The sequence below is a fragment of the Archocentrus centrarchus genome, chromosome 24, assembly GCF_007364275.1.
Source record: "Archocentrus centrarchus isolate MPI-CPG fArcCen1 chromosome 24, fArcCen1, whole genome shotgun sequence".
In the NCBI taxonomy this organism is placed as follows: Eukaryota; Metazoa; Chordata; class Actinopteri; order Cichliformes; family Cichlidae; genus Archocentrus; species Archocentrus centrarchus.
Genome location: NC_044369.1, coordinates 3,679,450 through 3,699,630, shown reverse-complemented (window position 1 = coordinate 3,699,630; position 20,181 = coordinate 3,679,450). Strand labels below are relative to the sequence as shown.

The following is a 20,181-nucleotide window of genomic DNA, read 5'->3' as shown; positions in this document are numbered from 1 at the left end:
CACAACTCCTTCCTTTAGACATACCAGGGACCAGAAGCAGGTTTTTATCATATAAACAGGTGACAAATTAAAGAGAAAAATGAGTCACTAATGTGTCTGTGCAACACGCAGTTCTACAGCAGCTGTAGTGTTTTGTGGGAGTGATTCTACACATCACTGAAACTCGAGCAAAGGGACCAACAACATTGTTTTCACTTATTTGGTGTTTTGATGATGGTGGTAGAGAGCACCATCAGATATCCACCAGAGGACTGTGAAGACCACAGTGTATGATTCACATCATTTTTATACTCAAACTATTCAGTGACCCCTCAGATCACCCCAACAGGATAGAAAGGTTTCATCACAGAATGAAGGTGATCCCTCATAAGATAAGATGGCTTTTATTAGTCCCACAGTTGGGAAATTCATTATTACTGCAGCAGAGTGGACAGAGCAGGAATAAATAGATGCAGCATAACCTAACAACAATCTCTGCTGTTGTCGGCCTCCAGCCATGCCAGCTCAGGGCCTTCGTCACTGGCCCCCAGCCAGCCTGTAAAAGGTCGGCCTCCTGAACTGTTTCATCTCCATAACTGGCCTCTCGGCCAGCTGCCACAGCTATTTCATCCCCACTTCTGACCTCCACTTTGCCTTGAGGCCTGTTTGACCACCTGAACAGCTCCACTGCTCTACTCCTTGGCTGAGTAGGGGGGGGGTTTCTCCCATTGAACTCTCCTGCTCCCTGCAAACCCACTCTCCTCTTAACAGATGGAGTATAACAACATTAGGTAGCACATAGAAAATGTGCTCTACTGAGTGCCCTTCTGGTCTGAAGAAGGCGATGATATAAAGGTTGCCAGCAGAATGTTGTTGTCACAATTACTGGGGCTTCTACACACTAAATGGGTGCTGCAGTCTGTTATCAGAGCCTTTATATAATTAAATATCTAAAAAGGTGGCTTTGTATAATCAGCCAAGACACTGCACTTATTGTGAGAAAGATGTGACCTAGGATATTCACATTTTTAATAGATGCATCTACTAAAAAGGTCAGAAGTCAAGTTTTCTGAAACTCTTATGACCTCGACAACTCAGGAACAATGTCACCTAGAATGTTCAGATGGATAAAATAGACGCATCTACTAAAATTCTCAGACGAGCTAGTTCTTACATAACAATGCCAATCACAGAAAGTCACAAAAAGTATTCTCAGTGGTTTATTATGGCATTCCTTATTCCTGGTTCTTATTTAGTCATTTACTTTGGATTGATATGGTGAATAAAGTCACAGAGGTTCATATGCACCCTATTAAGGTCCTCTGAGACCTGGTAATTATGTGTCCTAGGACTTGTACTTCCAGGGGATTCATGCCACCTTAAGATTCTGCTGCGTGGAGGCTGAGGGGGCAGCACTGGCGGCTGACAATATTTTTCACATTTGTTTCATTCTTAGAATGAAACCTATTTTTATCATGTTTAATGGTATCAGAGACAGCTGCCACATGTGTGTCTGTTTTCTGGTTGGCTACAAAAGAGAGGACTAATCCTTTCAGTGATTCGTGGTTAACAGCTTTGGTAAACTCCACTGAGTGTTACACCTGAGTGTTTATTCTGAGTGTTGTCCTGCATTGTGCAATAAGCATAGCATTGTGGACTCCCAAACAAAAGATCTGTTATGTAATCTTCCTCTCTCTTTCCACAACCCAGTTCATTGCTGAGATCACCTGAAAGGGTTCTAAAGGAGGAATAGAGCCAAATTTTGTGTGGGTGTGGATTATCATGTGTGTAAAAAAAAAACTGCAGACGTTTACGTCCCACACTCTGGTGGAAAATTATAATCTTGACATTTAAGTGTTTTTCATATTTGGTGACATCAGAGAATGATACCTGTGCATGTGGGCTAGTTCTGCAGCATTGTTTAATTGTTTTGCCTAGAACCAGTTTTTCTTGCACAGACACGGCACACTGGCTGGAAGAGCAAGGCACAAGCAGAAGCACACGTTGTTGCCATTGTTGCAGTTTTACAAATACATCCCTTTCTTTGACAAAATATCTCAACATATGGCGCTCATCCAACATTAAACGTGTGCCTGCTCCACTCCTGTTGTGGGCGATGGTTATTGATTGGCCCCTTCTGGGGATCCATGGGGGATCAGGACTGTCTGGCCTTCAGTCAGCCATTCTGGGTGTATCTCATCCATTATCATCTGGTTCATTTGTGTTGCCAGATGCTCGTGGAATGCAGTTAGCTTCATTAGCCAGTAGGTCTGAATCATTGCAGCTGGATGAAGAGGCAAATTTGGAACAAAAGTACCACAAATGCCAATCACTGAAGGAGGAAAGCAGTACTTTGAAATACTGACTGAAAAAACAAAAAAGGTGACGTGGAAATATTGTGAACAACAGTATGTGAAGCAAATCTTGGATAGTGGCCAGCGTGATAATTATCTACAGTGTAATAATTATGGGTACAATAGTCAGACAATAGCAATAAAAGACAAGAGGTGAAAGGCTCTCAGACCTCTTCAGCATGGAGCACTGACAGATTTCAGGAGGAAGACGGAACAGCAATAAATTAGGGAAATGTGAAAAGGCTGTGAGAGCTTTGCCAGTAAAACCAGGAGGTGTTGTAGGAAACAGGGAAGTGGTAAAGGTCTCTGCTGCTGACAATCAGTCATCATTCAGACAACATGAAGACTGCATCTGTCTCTCTGCTCCTCCTCGGTGAGTCAAGCACTCACTTATTCATTTTTTTCAGTGCAGATCCAGCACAACATCGAAAAGGAAAAAACAGATTTGAGAAACAGCTCAAAACTCTCTGAGCTTGGCTGAAATCTTCTCACGCTGTCTGTCTGAGTTTGAAGGTTTGTCCTACCTGTGGAACACACACCACTTAATTTGCATTTATTAGTTTTTCTTCGTCTATAAAAACCATTTAATATTTGCCATCATGCTGAAGGAAAAAAAGAAGTGAAATCACTGAAACCATCCAAACTGAGGACATCAGCTTTACCAGGGAGAGCACTCATCTGATTTTAAACATAAGACAGGGTTCAAACTGTTTGGAGACTCCAGAATGAATGCAGTTTAAAGTCCATGATGCTCAGAAACTCCTTAACAGTTTTGTCTGTTGAATCATCAACATGAATGTTGAATTCACCAACAATAATAATCATGCATAAAAGTCTTGAAAGTCAGAGAAAAGCTGCAGCACATCCAGGTGAGTGATACATTAAAATCAAATAAAAGTGGTGGATTCATCCAGTTTTAATTATCATCATCATCTGAAAGTTGCTGTAAAAACTTGAACTAATTGTTTGAGATTAAAAATACGTTTTAAAAATAACTGCAATTCCACCATCCTGGACAGAACGATGGACGGTCTCCAGACTCAGTTCTAAAAGATGACATTTCGCTTCCGTGTCTCAAAGATGAACATAAAATGCATTTTGTGACACAGATCAAGTCATTTAAAATAATAATGATTTAATTAATCACCATAATTTTAGCAGATTGACCTACCAGAGGTCATGAGGGAAAAGTAAGAGTCAGGGTTCCTGTCATAATGAGAAGTAGCTTTCCACACTTTGCGATGGCAGCCTGGGTAGGAAACAGAAGGAAGTGTGGAGACCAGCACCAGCCCAAGAAATCTAAGGTGAACCTGTCAGTCAGCAGATCAGGAAAAAAGCTCCCAAAGGTCCGAGTCTCCAAACTCTTTCTGAAGCTGACAAAGCAACACAAAGTCAGCTCCCCGGGTGGGGTCTCCAAAGCAAAGATGGATTCATAACTGACAGTAATGGAAGTACCCCGGGGCCTGCACCGTGCTCAAGCAGAGATGGAAATGCAACCTCGATTCACTGAGTCTGAAGATCATCCATAGTTGATTTGATTTGCAGTAATCATATGCCAGCAGGGAAATTACCCTGGACCACAATGCACCAATGAGACAGATTAAACGTGAAGTAAATGCAGAGCAAAGTGCGTGTATCCTAAAACAAAGATCAGCTGGTGCTTGGTGTAAGAAGAAGTAAAAAAGTTTCTCCAAGGTAAAGAAGCTTGAAACCAGATGTGGTGTTGAGGGTTGTTGTGACCCTTGTCACAAGAAACTCCACAGTTGTTGATGGCCTTCTAACTAAACTAACCTCAGGGTAAACGACCATAGAGCTGGAGCTGACATGGGAGGAGGTATGATCAGGAAATCGAGGAGATGGACCAGATACAGGAATTTGTCATTGCTTATGAGAATTCAATGCAAGGATTTTGAGAGGGAGTCGAACATCTAAGGGCCGCCCCTGCAAACGCTGGACGTTTGCATGGACTGGCAGGTCTTTGAAAGCACCTGTGATGTTGACTTTTTGAAAATCAGGCACTTCTGTTAGTTTGATGATGGCGTGGTTCACTGTGGAGTATTTGAGGGAAAAACCTCTCATTGCATTCTCTGGCGAGCAGACGGTCAGCGGCATCTCAGTCCTTGACAGCTGACTGGAGGATTTTTTGCACGTGAAGCAGACTTATGCTGTGTGATGATCCCTGTAAAGCCTTTAATAAGAAGGCTGGCAAAATCTAAATTTGGGTGATTTTTATTTATTAATTACTTGTTTTATTTATTTCAAATGCTTTATTTATTTATTTAATTTTATTAATTTGTTAATAGGTGTAGATACAGATGTAGATAATCTTTTTTTGTAGGGTTGTGAAGGCAAGCTGGGTGTGAATGGTCATCACCACAGAAGGAGAAAGAGTTCAGGTAGCAACACTGAGGAATGTTGCATCCAACATTGGTTAAAGTGTTACAAATGATTTGTCCCCCTTGGTGCATAACTGGTTTATCTTTTTTGTCAGTGTCTTGAGGACAGGGGATGTTAGCATAAGACACTGTGGGTTCAGGAGTTTGGGGCTCTGGAGGAACAGCTGGAGCTAAATGGGTCAAAGGTGACTGTCATGGCCGGGGAGGAAATGGACGAGGAATGGCTGACACGAAGGACTCCAGAAGTCAGCGTAACATAAAAGGGATTTATTTCAACGGGGGAAAAAACAAATACAAAAACCGTGGAAGGGAGACGATGGGCAGACACAGGGAACACAGGAACACAAGAACACAGGAATACAGGAACACACGGACACACAACGTCAACGACGCAACAGAGAACAAAACAAAACTGAGGGCTTAAGTACACAATGGGTAATCAGGGCAAGAGGAAACAGCAGGGAACAACAGGTGAGGCAAATGAAACTAATTACACAGGGGAAGCAAAGCTGAACACAAAGCACAGAAAAACCAGACTGTCAAAATAAACAGGAAGTGACAAACCAAGGAACATACTGACTAAACACGGGGAACAGGCACAGACTCAGGACAGAGACGCAGACATATCACAACACTAGGAAATAAACTAACACAAAACGCTGGGCCAACGGCCCAGGACATGACAGTGACATACGACTTTTGGGTTGTCGGGTGTTTGATGATGCAAGCTAAAGTAGGGGGAAGCATGAAATATACTGCAGGAAAGAACTGAACAGGCAGTGAAGATGCTGGAGTAGAGTTCCTGGTTAAGAATTCTCCAGTAGGTGTTTTGGCTAAACTGCTTTTTCCTGCCTTCAGGAGGGGAAAGCAGAGCAGAACAAATGCAAAGCAGAACCTGAAGGGGAGCGTACGTGAGGTGTGGTCCCATTCAGCACTAGTGAAGGCTACTAGTTATCTTCTTATGGGCTCTGATGCCACTGACCACAATATTTTACTACAGAGACTCAAATACACATTGTGTGTCTTTAAATTCTGCAGCAGATGGGTGGAGTAGCAGACTATCAGGTCATTTGGAGACACATGGGCCCAGTGTTTGCACTGTAAGACTCCACCCTTTATCAGACCTTTGGAAGAGTTCTTCTTTCACATCTGTTTTGTCCCACACAACAGTTCACACACTCATTACTAATAGTGCTCACTTCAACATCCCGTGGGTATTTCTTTCTTTGTTTTTATCTTCCTTTTAAAGTTAGCATATTTATTGGCCTGTTTGTCTTGTGCTTTTGGCTCAGCAGTGAAGCAGTCTTTCAGTTCAAGCATGAAGTCTTTCAGTGTGCAGTGTGTGTCTTATTGAATGAACTGAAACCTTACTGGATGAACTCGTACATCTTTTGCTGTCACAAGACCTTTTGATCACCTGGCTCTGGTAACTTCCTCTTTCGGCTATGCCCACATAGAGTGCATACAGTACTGGCTTTAGCTGGCTTTGATTTAAACTTGTGAACTATGCTCCGTTTGATTCTTATCACTTATCACCATATTTCCTCAGAGACCAGTCGCGATGTTTTTAAAGTTCTGTCTCTTACACAGAGCTCTGACATAGTTGTGAGCTCTGGGGAAATCTAGTGACCTAATCTATTATCTATTGATAATTATGTTACCCACATTGGCCCCACTAGGCAGTAGGAAGGCCTCCTGTTCCTGTGGGGATGTCACTGATTGAAATAATTCACAGGGTTTTCAGTAAGTTATATTCAGATTGTTTTCATTGGTGACTTACTCCTTTTGCCTTGGAGAATTTTAAAATCCATGCTGATGGTGCACAGAGACCAAACTACAGCTAATGTGTCTTTAAGCAACAAATTATGGATCTATATCCTGCAGTTATCCTGCAGGAATCCTGTTGACTGTCCACAGCAGTGTGTTTAGCATGTGTTTAGATATGATCCTCTAATTAGTACTGACCCAAGAAAAAGTGATCAATGAAGGTTGGGACTATGGGGGAATTTTAACTCAATTCCTATTGGTTACACTGGGAGGCAGTCTTGTTGTGGAGGGCTGGAGGTTTGTTGATAGTAAGAGGCTTCAGACTTTCATGAAAGCCACATACAGTGTTCAGGTCTTCAAGAGGTTTCTTGAGCGTTGAACTTCGCACAATGGGAGTTTTTATAGGGGTACCATAACCCGTCTGGTCAAACGGGTTGGTCACAGTCTAACACATACTGTACAGAAACCAGAGCTATGATGTTTTATTGGTCTACTTTGCTACTGCAGAATTCACCACAACATTATTGAGGATGATCTGCCAGAGAACTTTGGAAGATTGTTTCTGCCACTGGAAAAAAATAAATTACCATCTCAAAATACATACTCAAAATTTTGAGTAAATAAGATAACAAGGAAATGATTCCTTCACAGAGCTTCCTGATTGGCAGCGCTAACTTGAAATTTTGAGATACCTAACTCAAAATTTTAACAATGTTCTTGAATATGCTAAAATTTTTTGCAATGATTCACTTCCTCAAATGTGCTGTGAAGGTCAGAATAACCAAATCTAATACCTTGATTTGTTTCATTCAATTGTCTTCATCTTTTTTTGGAGTTAATTCTCAGTAGCATTTCAGGTCATATTTATGCAGAAATATAAAAAATTCCAAAGGGTGCACAAACGTTCAGCACCACAGTCACACAGTTTAGAAAGCAGGAGATAAGCCCAGTTATGATAAAAATAAATAATTAATAACAATCAAGTTATTCATGTAGTTCTTTAATTTATTTTGAAGGTTCTTCAACTTAAATTAAAGAAACTACATGAATGGATACAACAGTTAACCTGAAATGTTCTTAAACTTTAACAATAAACCCACTGTAGATAGATTAAGGATTCAGTAAAACGTGCAAAGAAAGAAATTTCAGTGACTTTCAGGAACTTCTAATGTTTAGTTTCCTCTGTCATGCAGTCTACTCTGTTCTTTAGTTTCCTCTGACCTTTGGTGACCACTGACCGTTAATGTTCTCCTGTTGCAGGTGTGTGTGTGGTGCTGCTGTCTGCACTGACTGTTTCTGCAGGTGAGCTGATGGAAGTGAAAACAGTCAGAGAGACTTCGACAAGAATGCAAATACATTTACTCTGTCTGTCTGTCTGTCTGTCTGTCCTCCAGTCAGTCTGCGTGTTAGTCCAAATCTTCAGCAGTTCTTCAAAGGAGACTCTTATGTCTTTCTGAGTTGTGTTGATGGATGGACAGTGAAGAGGACGAGTGGAGGACACACTGAGAACTGCGGAGCAGCTGCAGACTTTAGGAGGGTTAACAGTTCCTTCTGTGCTTTGGACCTCTCCGTCTCATCTGGTGGAAATTTCCTGTGTGAAAACTCATCTGGACAGAAGAGAGATGAAGTGTCCATTGTTGTTTCAGGTACAGATAGTGAGATGTTCCCAGCTGTCTCTGTGTGACTGTGGTGGAATTCTGTCTCTACATCACCCTGTTTGTCTCTGTTGCTCAGATAAAGACCTGATCCTGGAGATCCCCGCTCTTCCTGTGAGGACAGGAAGTGATGTCACTCTGCGGTGCAAAACCGGAAACGGTTCAGTGCAAAAATCTTATTTCTTCAGAGATGGTGTTAGACTTAGATCTGAACCTGAAGAAGAGTTGATTCTCTTTAATGCTCAAAAGTCTGATGAAGGTCTCTACTCATGTTCTACTGCTATTGACCAGTCTCCTCGGAGCAGACTGAGGACCAGAGGTTAGAGAACTGATGTCACTTCTTTCTTAAAGATATAAATTTTGGTCAAAACTCTAAACTCTGTCCTAAATCACTTTACTTTGACCTGGATGTTAAATATGATGAGGCGAAGGAAAGAAGAAGGAGAGTTGATAAGTTCTTATTATAAGAGAAGTTTGGTGCTCAGAGAGTCAGCTGCTGTGACACACACTGCTTCAGGATGATGGTGGATGTTGTAGATGTGGGTCTGCTGTAGAAAAACAACAGCATCCTGAAGGTGGACTGCAAACACATCAACACATACTTCACCACATCAGGTCTTCCTGTAGGCTCAATGAAACACATCACTTCATTTCTTAAAGTTGCAATTTTAAATACTGATTGATATAAAACTTATTAAGGTGAATGGAACAGAGTGAGATTAGTTTCTCAGGGTGTTCAGACCATTGATTCATGATCTAGTCTTCTGACCTGATAATAAACTCACTGAACCATCTTCATCCTTTTTTGCAGATTCTCCTCTTACCACCACAACATGCTCTCCTCCTCCTTCAACCTTTGGTAATACTGGTCCTCCATCCTCCTCCCCTCATCCTTCGCTTCCCACCAACTCTTCCTCCTCTCCTCCACGTGTGTCTGCACTCAGACTCTTCTGCCACCTGTTGGTCTTCTGTCCATACTGCATCTCTACTATTCTGCTACTGATGATCTGCCGGAGCAGGAACCCAGGTACAGACTAGATATCAATACACTTAATCTGATCATTCACTTTGGTTTTCCATCCTTCCATCCTTCTACTGGCCCCGTGTATTTCAGCAGTTGTTTTTCACTGTTGTTTACATTCACGTGCATGCCAATACCTCTGCTGCACCTCAGCTGATCAGCTGATTGATGCAATTTGCCCAGATGCCCCAAAGTTTGTCCTCTGTGATTTCAATCACTGTGAACTGAACAAGACATTTGAGCAAGATGTGACTTCTGCCACCACACAAAGGAAACTCTACCAGTGACGTGTTATGGATCAGTGAGTGGTGCTTATACATCGCTGCATTCCCTTAGATCATCATACCACATATTTAATGCTCCTGTACACCCCCTCTTTCTGGAGGCTTCCACATGAGGAGAAACTAATGAGATGCTGGTGAGAAGACAGCATCTCGTCTCTTCACTCCTGTTTTGACTGTGCAGACTGGCAGTGTTTTAATAATACTTGTGGTGATAATATTAATGATCTTTGTGATTCTGTATCATCATATGTGACTTTCTGTGTATACTCCATTATTCCAGCTAAAAATTTTACAAATCCAAATAACAAACCTTGAATAACTAAAGAACTCAAAGCGGTTATCAACACAGAGAAATGGATATGCAGCTCTGGAGATGTTCTTGAGAAAAAAGGTGTGTGTAGAGAGGTACAGCACAAAATAAGGAAGACCAAACGAGAAGACCATAACAGCACCGGAGACCTTAGAGCTGCATATTGATGATATTAAGAAACCCTTTTGTATAAATGGAGTGGATAATTCTGTCTTCTTCTCCAGCTTTGAAAGGTCACAGAAAATATTCTTGCATGCAGAGAATCTCTCAGTCCTCTGAAGGAGATCGTGATTCTCAGGAAAGGGTCACAACCTTGTTTCAGAGAGTTAAGTTAAGAAAGGCTGATGGTCCTGATGCCATTTGTGGTGCACTCTGTATTATTGTGCTGACCAGCTTAACAGTGTCCAGACTTGTTGTGGTGCGCTGTCAGTGGACAAATCCCTAATATTTATACCATCATACCTGTTCCTAAAACAAAAGTTTTAATGAACCAGCTGATTTTAGACCAGTTGTACTCACATCACTGGTGATGAAAACACTTGAAAAGATCTTTAAAAAAATGACCTTATTACCTCATGCATTTATTCCCTCAGTTTGTCTTAGTTCCTTGTTGTGTCATCCTGTTCCTGTTTCCTGTGGCCGCCTTAGTTTTCATACAGGACCTCTATTTGCTGATTTCTACTCTGATTTTAATAAGATGCAGCCTTGTGTTCTGAGACTTGTCTCTCATTTTAAACTCCCAGACCAGCTTCTGATGCTGATTTTAAGGAGCTCATCGGGGCCATGTGCTGCTTAGTTTTTACAGAGTCTGACTGCTTCATGATCTTAAGTGCCTCATTTGAATGGCATCCTCTTAAGGTTCTTCAAGATGATTCAGCTTCAGTCTTCTTCTGTTCTAAAAGCTGATAGAGAGCTTCAGGCATGTTGTCAAGATAGATGAAGGTAAGGTGAGGAAACTCCAGAGCATGTCAGTCACCAAAGTTTGGAAAACAGCGGGAGTGTTGAAGAAGAAGAAGAAGAAGAAGAAGAAACAGCCTTTATTGTCCCACAGAGGGGAAATTTGGGTGTAACAGCAGCCGCAGTTATTATAAATATAAGTAAAAATATAATAATTCACACTATTAAGAAAAGAATATAAATATATATAAAATCAACAAACAAGATTAACCTTAATACTACTAATAATAACACTATATACAATGTACATGATGTGCCTGTGTGTTGAACCTTAACAGGCCGGACTATTTACAGTATATTATATATTATCCTACATTGTGTAGGTTATTGTGGTTTTTGTTGGGAGCAGTGATGATTATAAAGTCTTACAGCTGCTGGGAGGAAGGATCTACGATAACGCTCCTTTGTGCATTTAGGATGCAGCAGTCTGTCACTGAAGGAGCTCTCCAGCTCAGCAACAGTTTGGTGAGTCTAAAAGGCAACACCGAATACTGAAAGTGGCCAAGATGGATGTTAAAGGCTGTCTTCATTAATGCAGGCAGTGGTGTAACTGGTGACTTCCTATAATAACTCAAAGACAGAGGACACTTGTTTTTAACTCTGGTCTGATTTAAACCTCGATGCATGGACGAAGGATCTCGTCTCCTTTCCATGAAGAACAATTTGGCACCAAGGGGAGAAGATAAAGGATGGATGATTCTATCAGCCAGTGAGTCTCAGATATATTTTTCCATGACTTGGGTTTGGAGAGGCTGTAAAGGCAGCTACTGTAGTTGGCAAAGGAGAATCTGATTCAGCTTTATTGTCACATAATAGATTTACAGATGTAAAAATTGGGTAAAAATCATGATTCTGTGATTCACTGATCAGAATATGATCATGCAGTGGAGAGACCTGACTCTCTATTTGGCTACTGACAGGAAAATGAAAGATCATACAAATGTCAGCTTCTTCTTTATGTCTTTATTTAGCTACAGGAGGGATGTATAACTTGTTTTTCCAGGAAGAAGCAAATGGACTGCTGCCTGTTTGCTGTCACAACATGCAGAGTTGAGAGAAGTGTGATCATGTGTGGGGTTTTTGTACTTTCTCTTCAGTAAAGTGTTGCACATCTTATATGTAAACATATGTATAAAAACACTGTGAGACTTCTTTAATGAGCACATGCAATATGCACGACTGTATGAAGCTGCTCCCTCCTTCAAGAGAATAAAGTGCTGAAAAGAGGACAAACTCTTCTCTGTGTATTTATTGTGTTATTTTTTTCTAACAGTACCTGCTGCAAATGTGCATTTCACAAATATGGCTTCATAGACACACTCACACTCAGACACATGCTCAAAATACATTGAAATGGTGCAGTTATTGTCATATAATATAGTTTAAGCTATGCAAGTTAACCATACAGCAGCTATTAGTGAATGGTTGAGTTTACTGTGTGAATTTTATACTGTAGATGTGTTGAAACAGGGCGGGCACATCAGTGATCAGGAGAAGGAGTCACTAACAATACTGAAACATTGACTCTATCTCATATTTAGGAGACCGCAGTGACTTTTCTAAAATAACTGCCTGCATCAGCTCAAAAAAGCTTCTTATTTTTGTTTTTTTTTGTTTTTTTTGAGGTGACCTTTATTGTTAATGAGTTGTGAACATTTTGAGGCAGAAATTATGAAGGTTTTCTGGACCACAATGATCCATTGCCTGTTTGACATCTTCATTTTTTTTTACATCTGCACTTGCTGATCATTTCTGAACTTGGAAAACATGGTCTCACTAATATTTCCATAATGCTCCTGCAGGCACTCCAGGACACATAAACTAGAATATAATTTAGTCCTGAGTTAAAGAGTGAGCAGACGTTTTCCTTTCTTTGTGTTTCAGCTGCTTGAGCTCAGTTCTCTGTGTGATTTGAGTTGAATTAAAGTTAGTTTTTGATCATTTGTGTCAAAGTGTTGAGAATCCAGTCTGCATTTGCTTTGATCTGTTTTCATATTTAATCTGTCAATAAATAAATAAAGCCTTCTAAACATAAATTCTGTGTTAGCTTGTCTGTTTCCGGTCTTTAACTCTGATGTTATTTTAAGAAGAATCACTTCTACCTGCTGCATGGTCCTAAATTTTGTCCTCTACCCACGAGAACCTGCTTTCTTCATTCCTTCCCATCCTTTGTGCTCTTTGACACAACTTCTCATTATTCTGTACCCAGTTTGTCCTTTCATGAGTGCAAATGTAAATTTGGACATTGATTTTTGCCCCGTCCTGTTTGTTTGCCTATTTGCCTTTAAAGTAAATTTAAACTCATCATTCAGCTACAACTTTGAACCCACCTGTCCAACTTCTCTAGATCCACCTGTGCCATCTAACAGTTTATCCTCATCTAGACAAGGACGGGAGGACCTGTGAGGAAGCTGGAGGAAGCTTTATTCATCTGTGGTGACACAACTTACCTGTGTGTGTGTGTGTGTGTGTGTGTGTGTGTGTGTGTGTGTGTGTGTGTGTGTGTGTGTGTGTGTGTGTGTGTGTGTAGAAATAAACAATCTTCACACATTTGTCATCAAACACGTCACTGTCACAAATGCACTGTGAGACTGTAGATCTGAGTAATAAACCTTTGTCACTGAATCCAAACCTTGCTGGTGTGATTACAGTCTGCCTCTGTTTTCAGGAACTGAATTTAAACCCTGCAGTGACCCGCAAATGCTTCGTGACCAGACAAGGTGTCAGGCCGGACTCTGAGAGCGTGCACAGACCAGCTATCAGGAGTGTTCCTGGATATTTTCAATCTGTCCCTGCGGCTGGCCATGGTTCCTGAGTGTCTCAAGTCCTCCATCATCATCATACCCGTACCGAAGAAGACGTCCATCACCTGCCTGAACGATTACTGGCCTTTTGCTTTGACCCCGGTAATCATGAAGTGCTTCGAGCGGATCCTTCTGAGGTATATTAGAGACTCCATCCCCACAGACCTGGACAGCCTTCAGTTCACCTACAGAGGGAATCGGTCAACAGAGGATGCTGTCTCCATCACCCTGCACACAGCCCTGATCCACCTGCAGCATCCCAACACCTACGTCAGGATGCTATTTGTAGACTTCAGCTCAGCATTTAACACCGTCATCCCAAACAAGCTGGCACTGAAACTATGTGAGGTGGGTTTGCTTGTGTCACCGGATCAGAGACTTCCTCACCAACAGGTCTCAGGTGGTGAGAATAGGTGAGACAACATCGTCCCCACTGGTCCTTAACACAGGCATGCCGCAGGGTTGTGTGCTCAGTCCAGCCCTCTTCACCCTGTTCACACACGACTGTGTTTCCATCCACCCCACGAACACAGTTGTGAAGTACGTGGACGACACCACAGTAGTGGGTCTCATTTCGGACAACAATGAGACCCACTACAGAGAGGAGATCCAGCAGCTCACCCAGTGGTGTTCAGCCCACAACCTGGTGCTGAACACAGGAAAGACCAAGGAGGTCATCGTGGGCTTTAGGAGGTCCAGGAAGATGGACCACACACCCCTCCTCATAGACGAAGAGGCAGTGGAGCGCATGGACAACTTCAAGTTTCTGGGCCTCCACATCACATCTGACCTTTCCTGGTCCATCAACTCCTCCACCTGGTGAAGAAGGAACAACAAACGCTCTTCTTCCTCAGGAAACTGAAACGGGTTGGACTCTCCTCTCAACTGCTTGTGAACTTCTACTGGGCCACAATTGAAAGCGTACTCTGCCTTAATATGACAGTGTGGTATGGCAGCTGCACGGCACTGGAGAGGAAACAACTGGCCCGGGTGGTAAGAACAGGGCGTGTGTATATGCAGGCCGGGTCAAAAAGAGAGCCAGGGGCATCGTCACGGGTCCCAGCCATCCAGGCCACAGACTGCACCCCTTCCATCAGGAAAGTATTACAGAAACATACGGACTTCCACCAACAGACTGAGGAACAGTTTCTCCCCCAGAGCTGTCAGTCATCACCCCCCACAGCGCCACACACAAACCTCACACACCTCATCACCCTGCAGTTACTCACACTCAGACACCTAACAGCAACACTCACACTCACTCCCCCACTACAGCCACACACTGCACTCACACACACACACACACACACACACACACACACACACACACACACACACGCACACGTACACACACGCACACACACACACACACACACACACCTACTCCCCTCTTCAGCCACACACATAATCCCTCCCACCTAATAAGGAAATTACTTTCTTCCTGCACTCTTCTGCACATTTTATTTTATTTTATTCCAACTTTAACTTATGTATTTTACTATTGTTTTTGTTTATTATACTGTTTATGTCTTTTTAAATGGTAGCTGCAATGGAAATTTTGCTGAATGTTCAGTGACAATAAAGCAGTCTAATCTAATCTAATCTAATGTAATCTAATCTAATCTAAGGAACCATTCAGGACTCTGTGAGATCAAACAGTTACTCACCACCTGTTTTTGTTCTTATATGTTGAATCTGTATTTTACACCTTACTGAGGAATCTTTATGTTGTCTTCACTTTGTCAGCTATTGGTTATACAGGTGATGTTTATATACATGTTTATGTCCACATGTTAAGGATTATGATGCATTTCTCAGCATTATGCTTTGTTGTTGCTGCGTAGTGCAGGCTGAGGGCCATGAAGATCCTAAAACAGCCCAGCCACCCCGGACACTCTCTCTTCTCCCTGCTCCCATCAGGCCGGCGTTACCGCTGCCTGAGGGCTAAGACTGAAAGGTTGAAGAAGAGTTTTTACCCACAAGCCATCCGTCTGCTCAACTCTGAGCCCTAACTGGACTATTATTGCACCATGTAATAATATAATATTCTATAGTTCCGTGTAAAAGTGTGTATAGTGTATAGAGTATAGTGTATAGTGTGAATTACTTATTTTTATTTTTATTCTTCTTATTTATATGTGTGTGTATATATGGTTGCAGGTACAAAATACATTTCACTGTGCATTGTACTGTGTATAACTGTGCATGTGACAAATAAACACCATCTTATTTCTTATTTCACTGTTGTAATTAATTTTGTGGCTGTTTTTGTTTTGTTTTCAGGTTCTCAGTAATGATAATGATGAAGAGGATGAAGCTGTGACCTACAGCATGTCCCATCTCTTCTGCTGGACCCTCCACTGAACCCAGAACCCTCTGTGCTATAATCACCAAACGAAAAAAGAAATAAGAAACATCAGTCACAGAACGGCTTCATCACAAGTCCAGTTATTTTCTTTATCTCTCTGGGATTGTGAAATGGATGCTGGTTTCTGTTAGTCTTGAGTTCCTACATTTATTTAAATGTGATATTATATGCTCATTTTAATTTCTAACACATAATGCAACATTCAGTGTTAGAAATTAAAATGAGCATATAATATCACATTTATTTAAATGTGATATTATATGCTCATTTAAATTTCTAACACTGAATGTTGCATTATGTTTTAGCCACAGACTATTTATTGTTTTTATTGTTGTAATAATCCCGTTTATCCAGAAGGGGGTGCTGCATATTCATAACAACAATGTAAAACATGGGTTGTAATGCTCTGACGTCAAATGCAGTGAATGCAAACTGACATACTTCAATTCAGTGCAATTCAGTTTAATGCAATTTATTTATTTAGTGCCAAATCAGAACAAACAGTCATAATAATTAGAGAGAAAACCCAACACTCAAAACGACCCCCATGAGCAGCACTTGGTGACAGTGGGAAGGAAAAACTCTGATTTAACAGGAAGAAACCTCCATCAGAACCAGGCTCAGGGGGGGGGGGGGGGGGGGGGGCAGACAACAACAGCCACATGCTGTGTCTGCTGATTCTGTTTGATAAGCAGTTATTTAAACATCTATATCTCTGCTCAGTTTATTTTTATGCTGTTGTATGGAAGTGTAGCAGGTTTAGTTTACACTCTCACTGATGTGCGTGTTGTCACCAAACGGTGACAGTATTTGGCAGTAATCTCTCGCTACTTCGCGGTTCGCTTTTCGCAGACTTGCTGTTTCGTGGGTTTTCAATCAATATTAGTGTAAAATATTTATTGCGGTATTTTTGCTGTTTCGCGGGTTTTTGCGGTACTCGTTCTTCACATGCGTAGTACGTACAGTAATGTATATATTTAGTGTATAAGTGTGTGGGGAGGGTTTATAAAAACTTAAAATAGTGTATAAATACTAAAATAATGTATAAGTATTAAAATAAATATAGCCTCCCTACTACTTTTAGCTTTAATTAGTATATAATATAATATAATTTTGTTTTTCCTCATCAGTTCCTAATTTTAGCTTTTACAGTGGGATATTTTTGTGTTTTCTGTGCTCATCTTTAAATATTTATTTTTACTCCTCCTTTAGTGTCAAATTAAATACATTATATGTTTCCACTGGTGTTCATTCCACATACAACGTTTGAGTGTCTTCTTAATACCAACTTTAGCTGGTAACAAATGAGGAACAATGACAGCTGTGAGAGTCTGTTTGCATAAGCATATCTGCAGAAAAGAAGGCTGAAAGTCATAATGAGGAAGTCATACTGCGATAATAAGAGGAAGAAGTTGCATTTATGTTTCAGAAGCTCAAGAAGAGAAAAGACAGACTGAGAGAAATGTTGGTTCAGTCTAGAAGGATTAAAATGTTTGTGTTTTTTATATTTCTGCTTCAGTTTCCAGGTAAGGAAACATATGACATGTATATGAGAGAAGGACTGAAAAAAAACATCTCTGATGCACTCTTGAAAATGAAAACAGAGAGTTTTATGTGCACATGTATGTAAATTATCTGCACTCGGACATGTTGTGGTAACATTTCTGTTTCTCTGTCATATTCTCAGGAGCTCTGAGTGCAGATCTTTTTCTCTCCTTCACTGTCAGAGATGGAGATGAAGTCACGTTGCCTTGTGGAAATGTGATCAGAAATCATCAGAACTGTGACACTACCACCTGGATCTTCAGTGACTCAAGAAGGTCACCAACAGTAGAGCTGGTTACTCTTGGACAGATCAGAGAAAAAGCCAAATCAGACAGACTGAGTGTTACAGCAGACTGCTCACTGATTATAAAGAAGGTCACAGTTGAGGATGTTGGCAGTTACACCTGCAGACAGTTTAGGGGCAGTCCACGAAGACAGGAAGGTCAGGATGCTGTGGTTCTTCTGTCTGTTGTCATCAGTGAGTATTTACACCACAATATTTTTGTTAGAACAACAAACTGACACATTATATTTAGAAAAATAAACTTCTTCTTTCTTTGTCTTTCTCTTGAAATTCATCTTCATCAGTGACTGAACAGAAGAAAGCTGATCAGGTGACTTTAAGCTGCTCTGTGAGCATTTATGAACGCTGTAAACACAGAGTGAAGTGGATCCATAACAGTGAAGATCTGAATAGAGCTTACTCAAATTTAAGAACATCACAGTTTTCTTGCTCTGCTACTGTGACCTTTCTGAACCATAACACTCACATATCAAGTTATGACTTTAACTGCAGCGTAACAACAGAAGATAACAAAGTGCAGCTTTTTCCCTTCAGCCCTCGTTCATCAGGTAAGAAACCAGGAGAGAGTCTGAGGAACAAATGACTTTAAACTGATGTGAGGAATGAACAGATTTCTGATTTTGTTCTTTTGTTCACGTGGAGACACATCATCATCATCATCATCATCAACATCATCATCAACATCATCATCATCAACATCATCATCATCAACATCATTATCAACATCATCACCATCATCAATAACAACATCATCATCAATAACAGTAATATTAGATAACCACCAGACTTTAAACGGTAGTGACAAAACATTTTTTGTTATTCACCTGAAGTTGTTTGCTTTGTCAAAATTATTTCTGTTTGTATGTATGAACATTTCAACTTTGTTTGTTTGTCTGTTTGTTTTAGCTCTCAGACACTGAGCAGTGTAACTAAATCCTTTCAACATTTATATTCAGGTCCGGTGTGGCCGTACATCCTTGCAGCTGTTATTTTAGTCGCACTTTTAATCATTGCTGTGATATTAATGAGATTAAAGAGACTCAAAGGTGAGAGAAATTACACATTAAATGTCTCCCTGAGAATAATTCTGACTTTGGCTGTGGAGAAGCTGAAGTCTCTAATCCTGCTTTTCTTTCTGTGTTTTTCCAGCAAACAAAACTAAAGGAAATGCTGTGAGTTTAATTTTAACTCCATACGTGAGAAATGATGCTGTAAAATAAACAGTGCCACCTGTTCTATTTAAACGAAATAAATCTTTATTAATAATGTAAACTTTATTATTATTAATTAACTGGTTGCTGTTACAGTTTCACTGTTATTAAGTGATGAACTCTCTGACTGCACAGATGTAGTGCATGCATTGTTGCTTGCATTGCTTCTGCACAGCATGCATTAAATGATTTCTTATATATTTATTATTCAGGACCTGAACTCAAACCCTGCCGTCACTCAGTGTACATCAGAAACTACCCAGGAAAGGGTGAGATCACACACTCCACACCCGAAGAGCAACTTCTGTCATTTGCATTTGTTCTTTAACATAACAAACTGTCTGAGGCTCAGTTTGTAACACGAAACTGTGCAAGGGGTTAAAAACAGGAAGTGAAACAGTGCAGCTGAACTGAACTAAAAGATTAATAAATAAGAAGCATGGTAGGAAAAATAGTTGTAGGTCAGTGAGAATAAATTTAGAGCCATAACATGACATCCTTGGCAGACGTAGTGAGTCAGTGTAGATCCACATGCATGTAACTGGACAGTCGTTCTGTTTTCTTCACTGTGTAGGCGGAGCCTGAAGATGGTGTTTCCTACGCCTCCATCAGCTACACCAAGAACCCCCACAGTGGAAACAAAGTAATCTATGATCAGTGTTTGGAGCTTCATCAGTGTGTGAATTAATGATGTTTTCACTGTGCTGTGTTACAAGTGATGATATCTCCTGTGTTCAGGGTAAACACGATGATGATGAAGGTGGGACAGTCACCTACTCCACTGTGAAAGCTGCCTCCACTGAGCCCAGCAGCCTCTATGCTACCATCAAGTAAAGAAAAAGGAAGCTCAAACATCAGGTCATTGCTCTGTGGAAAAGATAGTGAGGAACAAAGAAGGAAGTTACACACACACACACACACACACACACACACACACACACACACACACACACACACACACACACACACACACACACACACACACATTCACACGAAGTCAGACAGAAATGCAGCTGAATTAAAACATCATTATTTCACATGTTGGTGGAAAGTCGTACTGACTGGCTGGAGTCACAGTAACTGCTGTGGCACCAGAATGAATGAATGGATTGTTCCAGTGCAGTTATTACAGCATGCTGTGACGCCACCTGCAGGTGAAATGACAGAATAGCAGATGAGTTGATGCAGCGGTGGAGGAAACGTTTGTCTCATTGATAAGAATTCAG

General features: G+C 41.0%; 2 protein-coding genes across 2 annotated transcripts; both read left to right on the top strand.

Moving 5' to 3' along the window:
• The first annotated feature begins 3,574 nt into the window (after positions 1–3,574).
• On the top strand, positions 3,575–11,246 carry LOC115774589 (uncharacterized). The gene is made up of 4 exons (XM_030721944.1): positions 3,575–3,737; positions 8,231–8,470; positions 8,963–9,178; positions 11,140–11,246. The coding sequence occupies exons 1-4, from the start codon at positions 3,575–3,577 to the stop codon at positions 11,190–11,192; spliced, it is 672 nt and encodes a 223-aa protein (XP_030577804.1). The 3' UTR covers positions 11,193–11,246.
• Positions 11,247–17,335: 6,089 nt separating this feature from the next.
• On the top strand, positions 17,336–19,856 carry LOC115774364 (cell wall integrity and stress response component 2-like). Its single transcript, XM_030721603.1, has 9 exons — positions 17,336–17,421; positions 17,583–17,918; positions 18,029–18,292; positions 18,387–18,539; positions 18,701–18,790; positions 18,894–18,916; positions 19,168–19,224; positions 19,530–19,598; positions 19,694–19,856. The coding sequence occupies exons 1-9, from the start codon at positions 17,358–17,360 to the stop codon at positions 19,787–19,789; spliced, it is 1,152 nt and encodes a 383-aa protein (XP_030577463.1). The 5' UTR covers positions 17,336–17,357; the 3' UTR covers positions 19,790–19,856.
• The last annotated feature ends 325 nt before the right edge of the window (positions 19,857–20,181 follow it).

Coding starts and splice junctions, on each gene's coding strand:
- LOC115774364 (XM_030721603.1), top strand. CDS start 17,358: ATGTTGGTTCAGTCTAGAAGGATTAAAATGTTTGTGTTTTTTATATTT. Junction 18,540..18,700: donor TAACCACCAGACTTTAAACG/GTAGTGACAAAA, acceptor ATTTATATTCAG/GTCCGGTGTGGCCGTACATC. Junction 18,917..19,167: donor ACAAAACTAAAGGAAATGCT/GTGAGTTTAATT, acceptor TTTATTATTCAG/GACCTGAACTCAAACCCTGC.
- LOC115774589 (XM_030721944.1), top strand. CDS start 3,575: ATGGCAGCCTGGGTAGGAAACAGAAGGAAGTGTGGAGACCAGCACCAG. Junction 3,738..8,230: donor ACACAAAGTCAGCTCCCCGG/GTGGGGTCTCCA, acceptor TCTGTTGCTCAG/ATAAAGACCTGATCCTGGAG. Junction 8,471..8,962: donor GAGCAGACTGAGGACCAGAG/GTTAGAGAACTG, acceptor CCTTTTTTGCAG/ATTCTCCTCTTACCACCACA.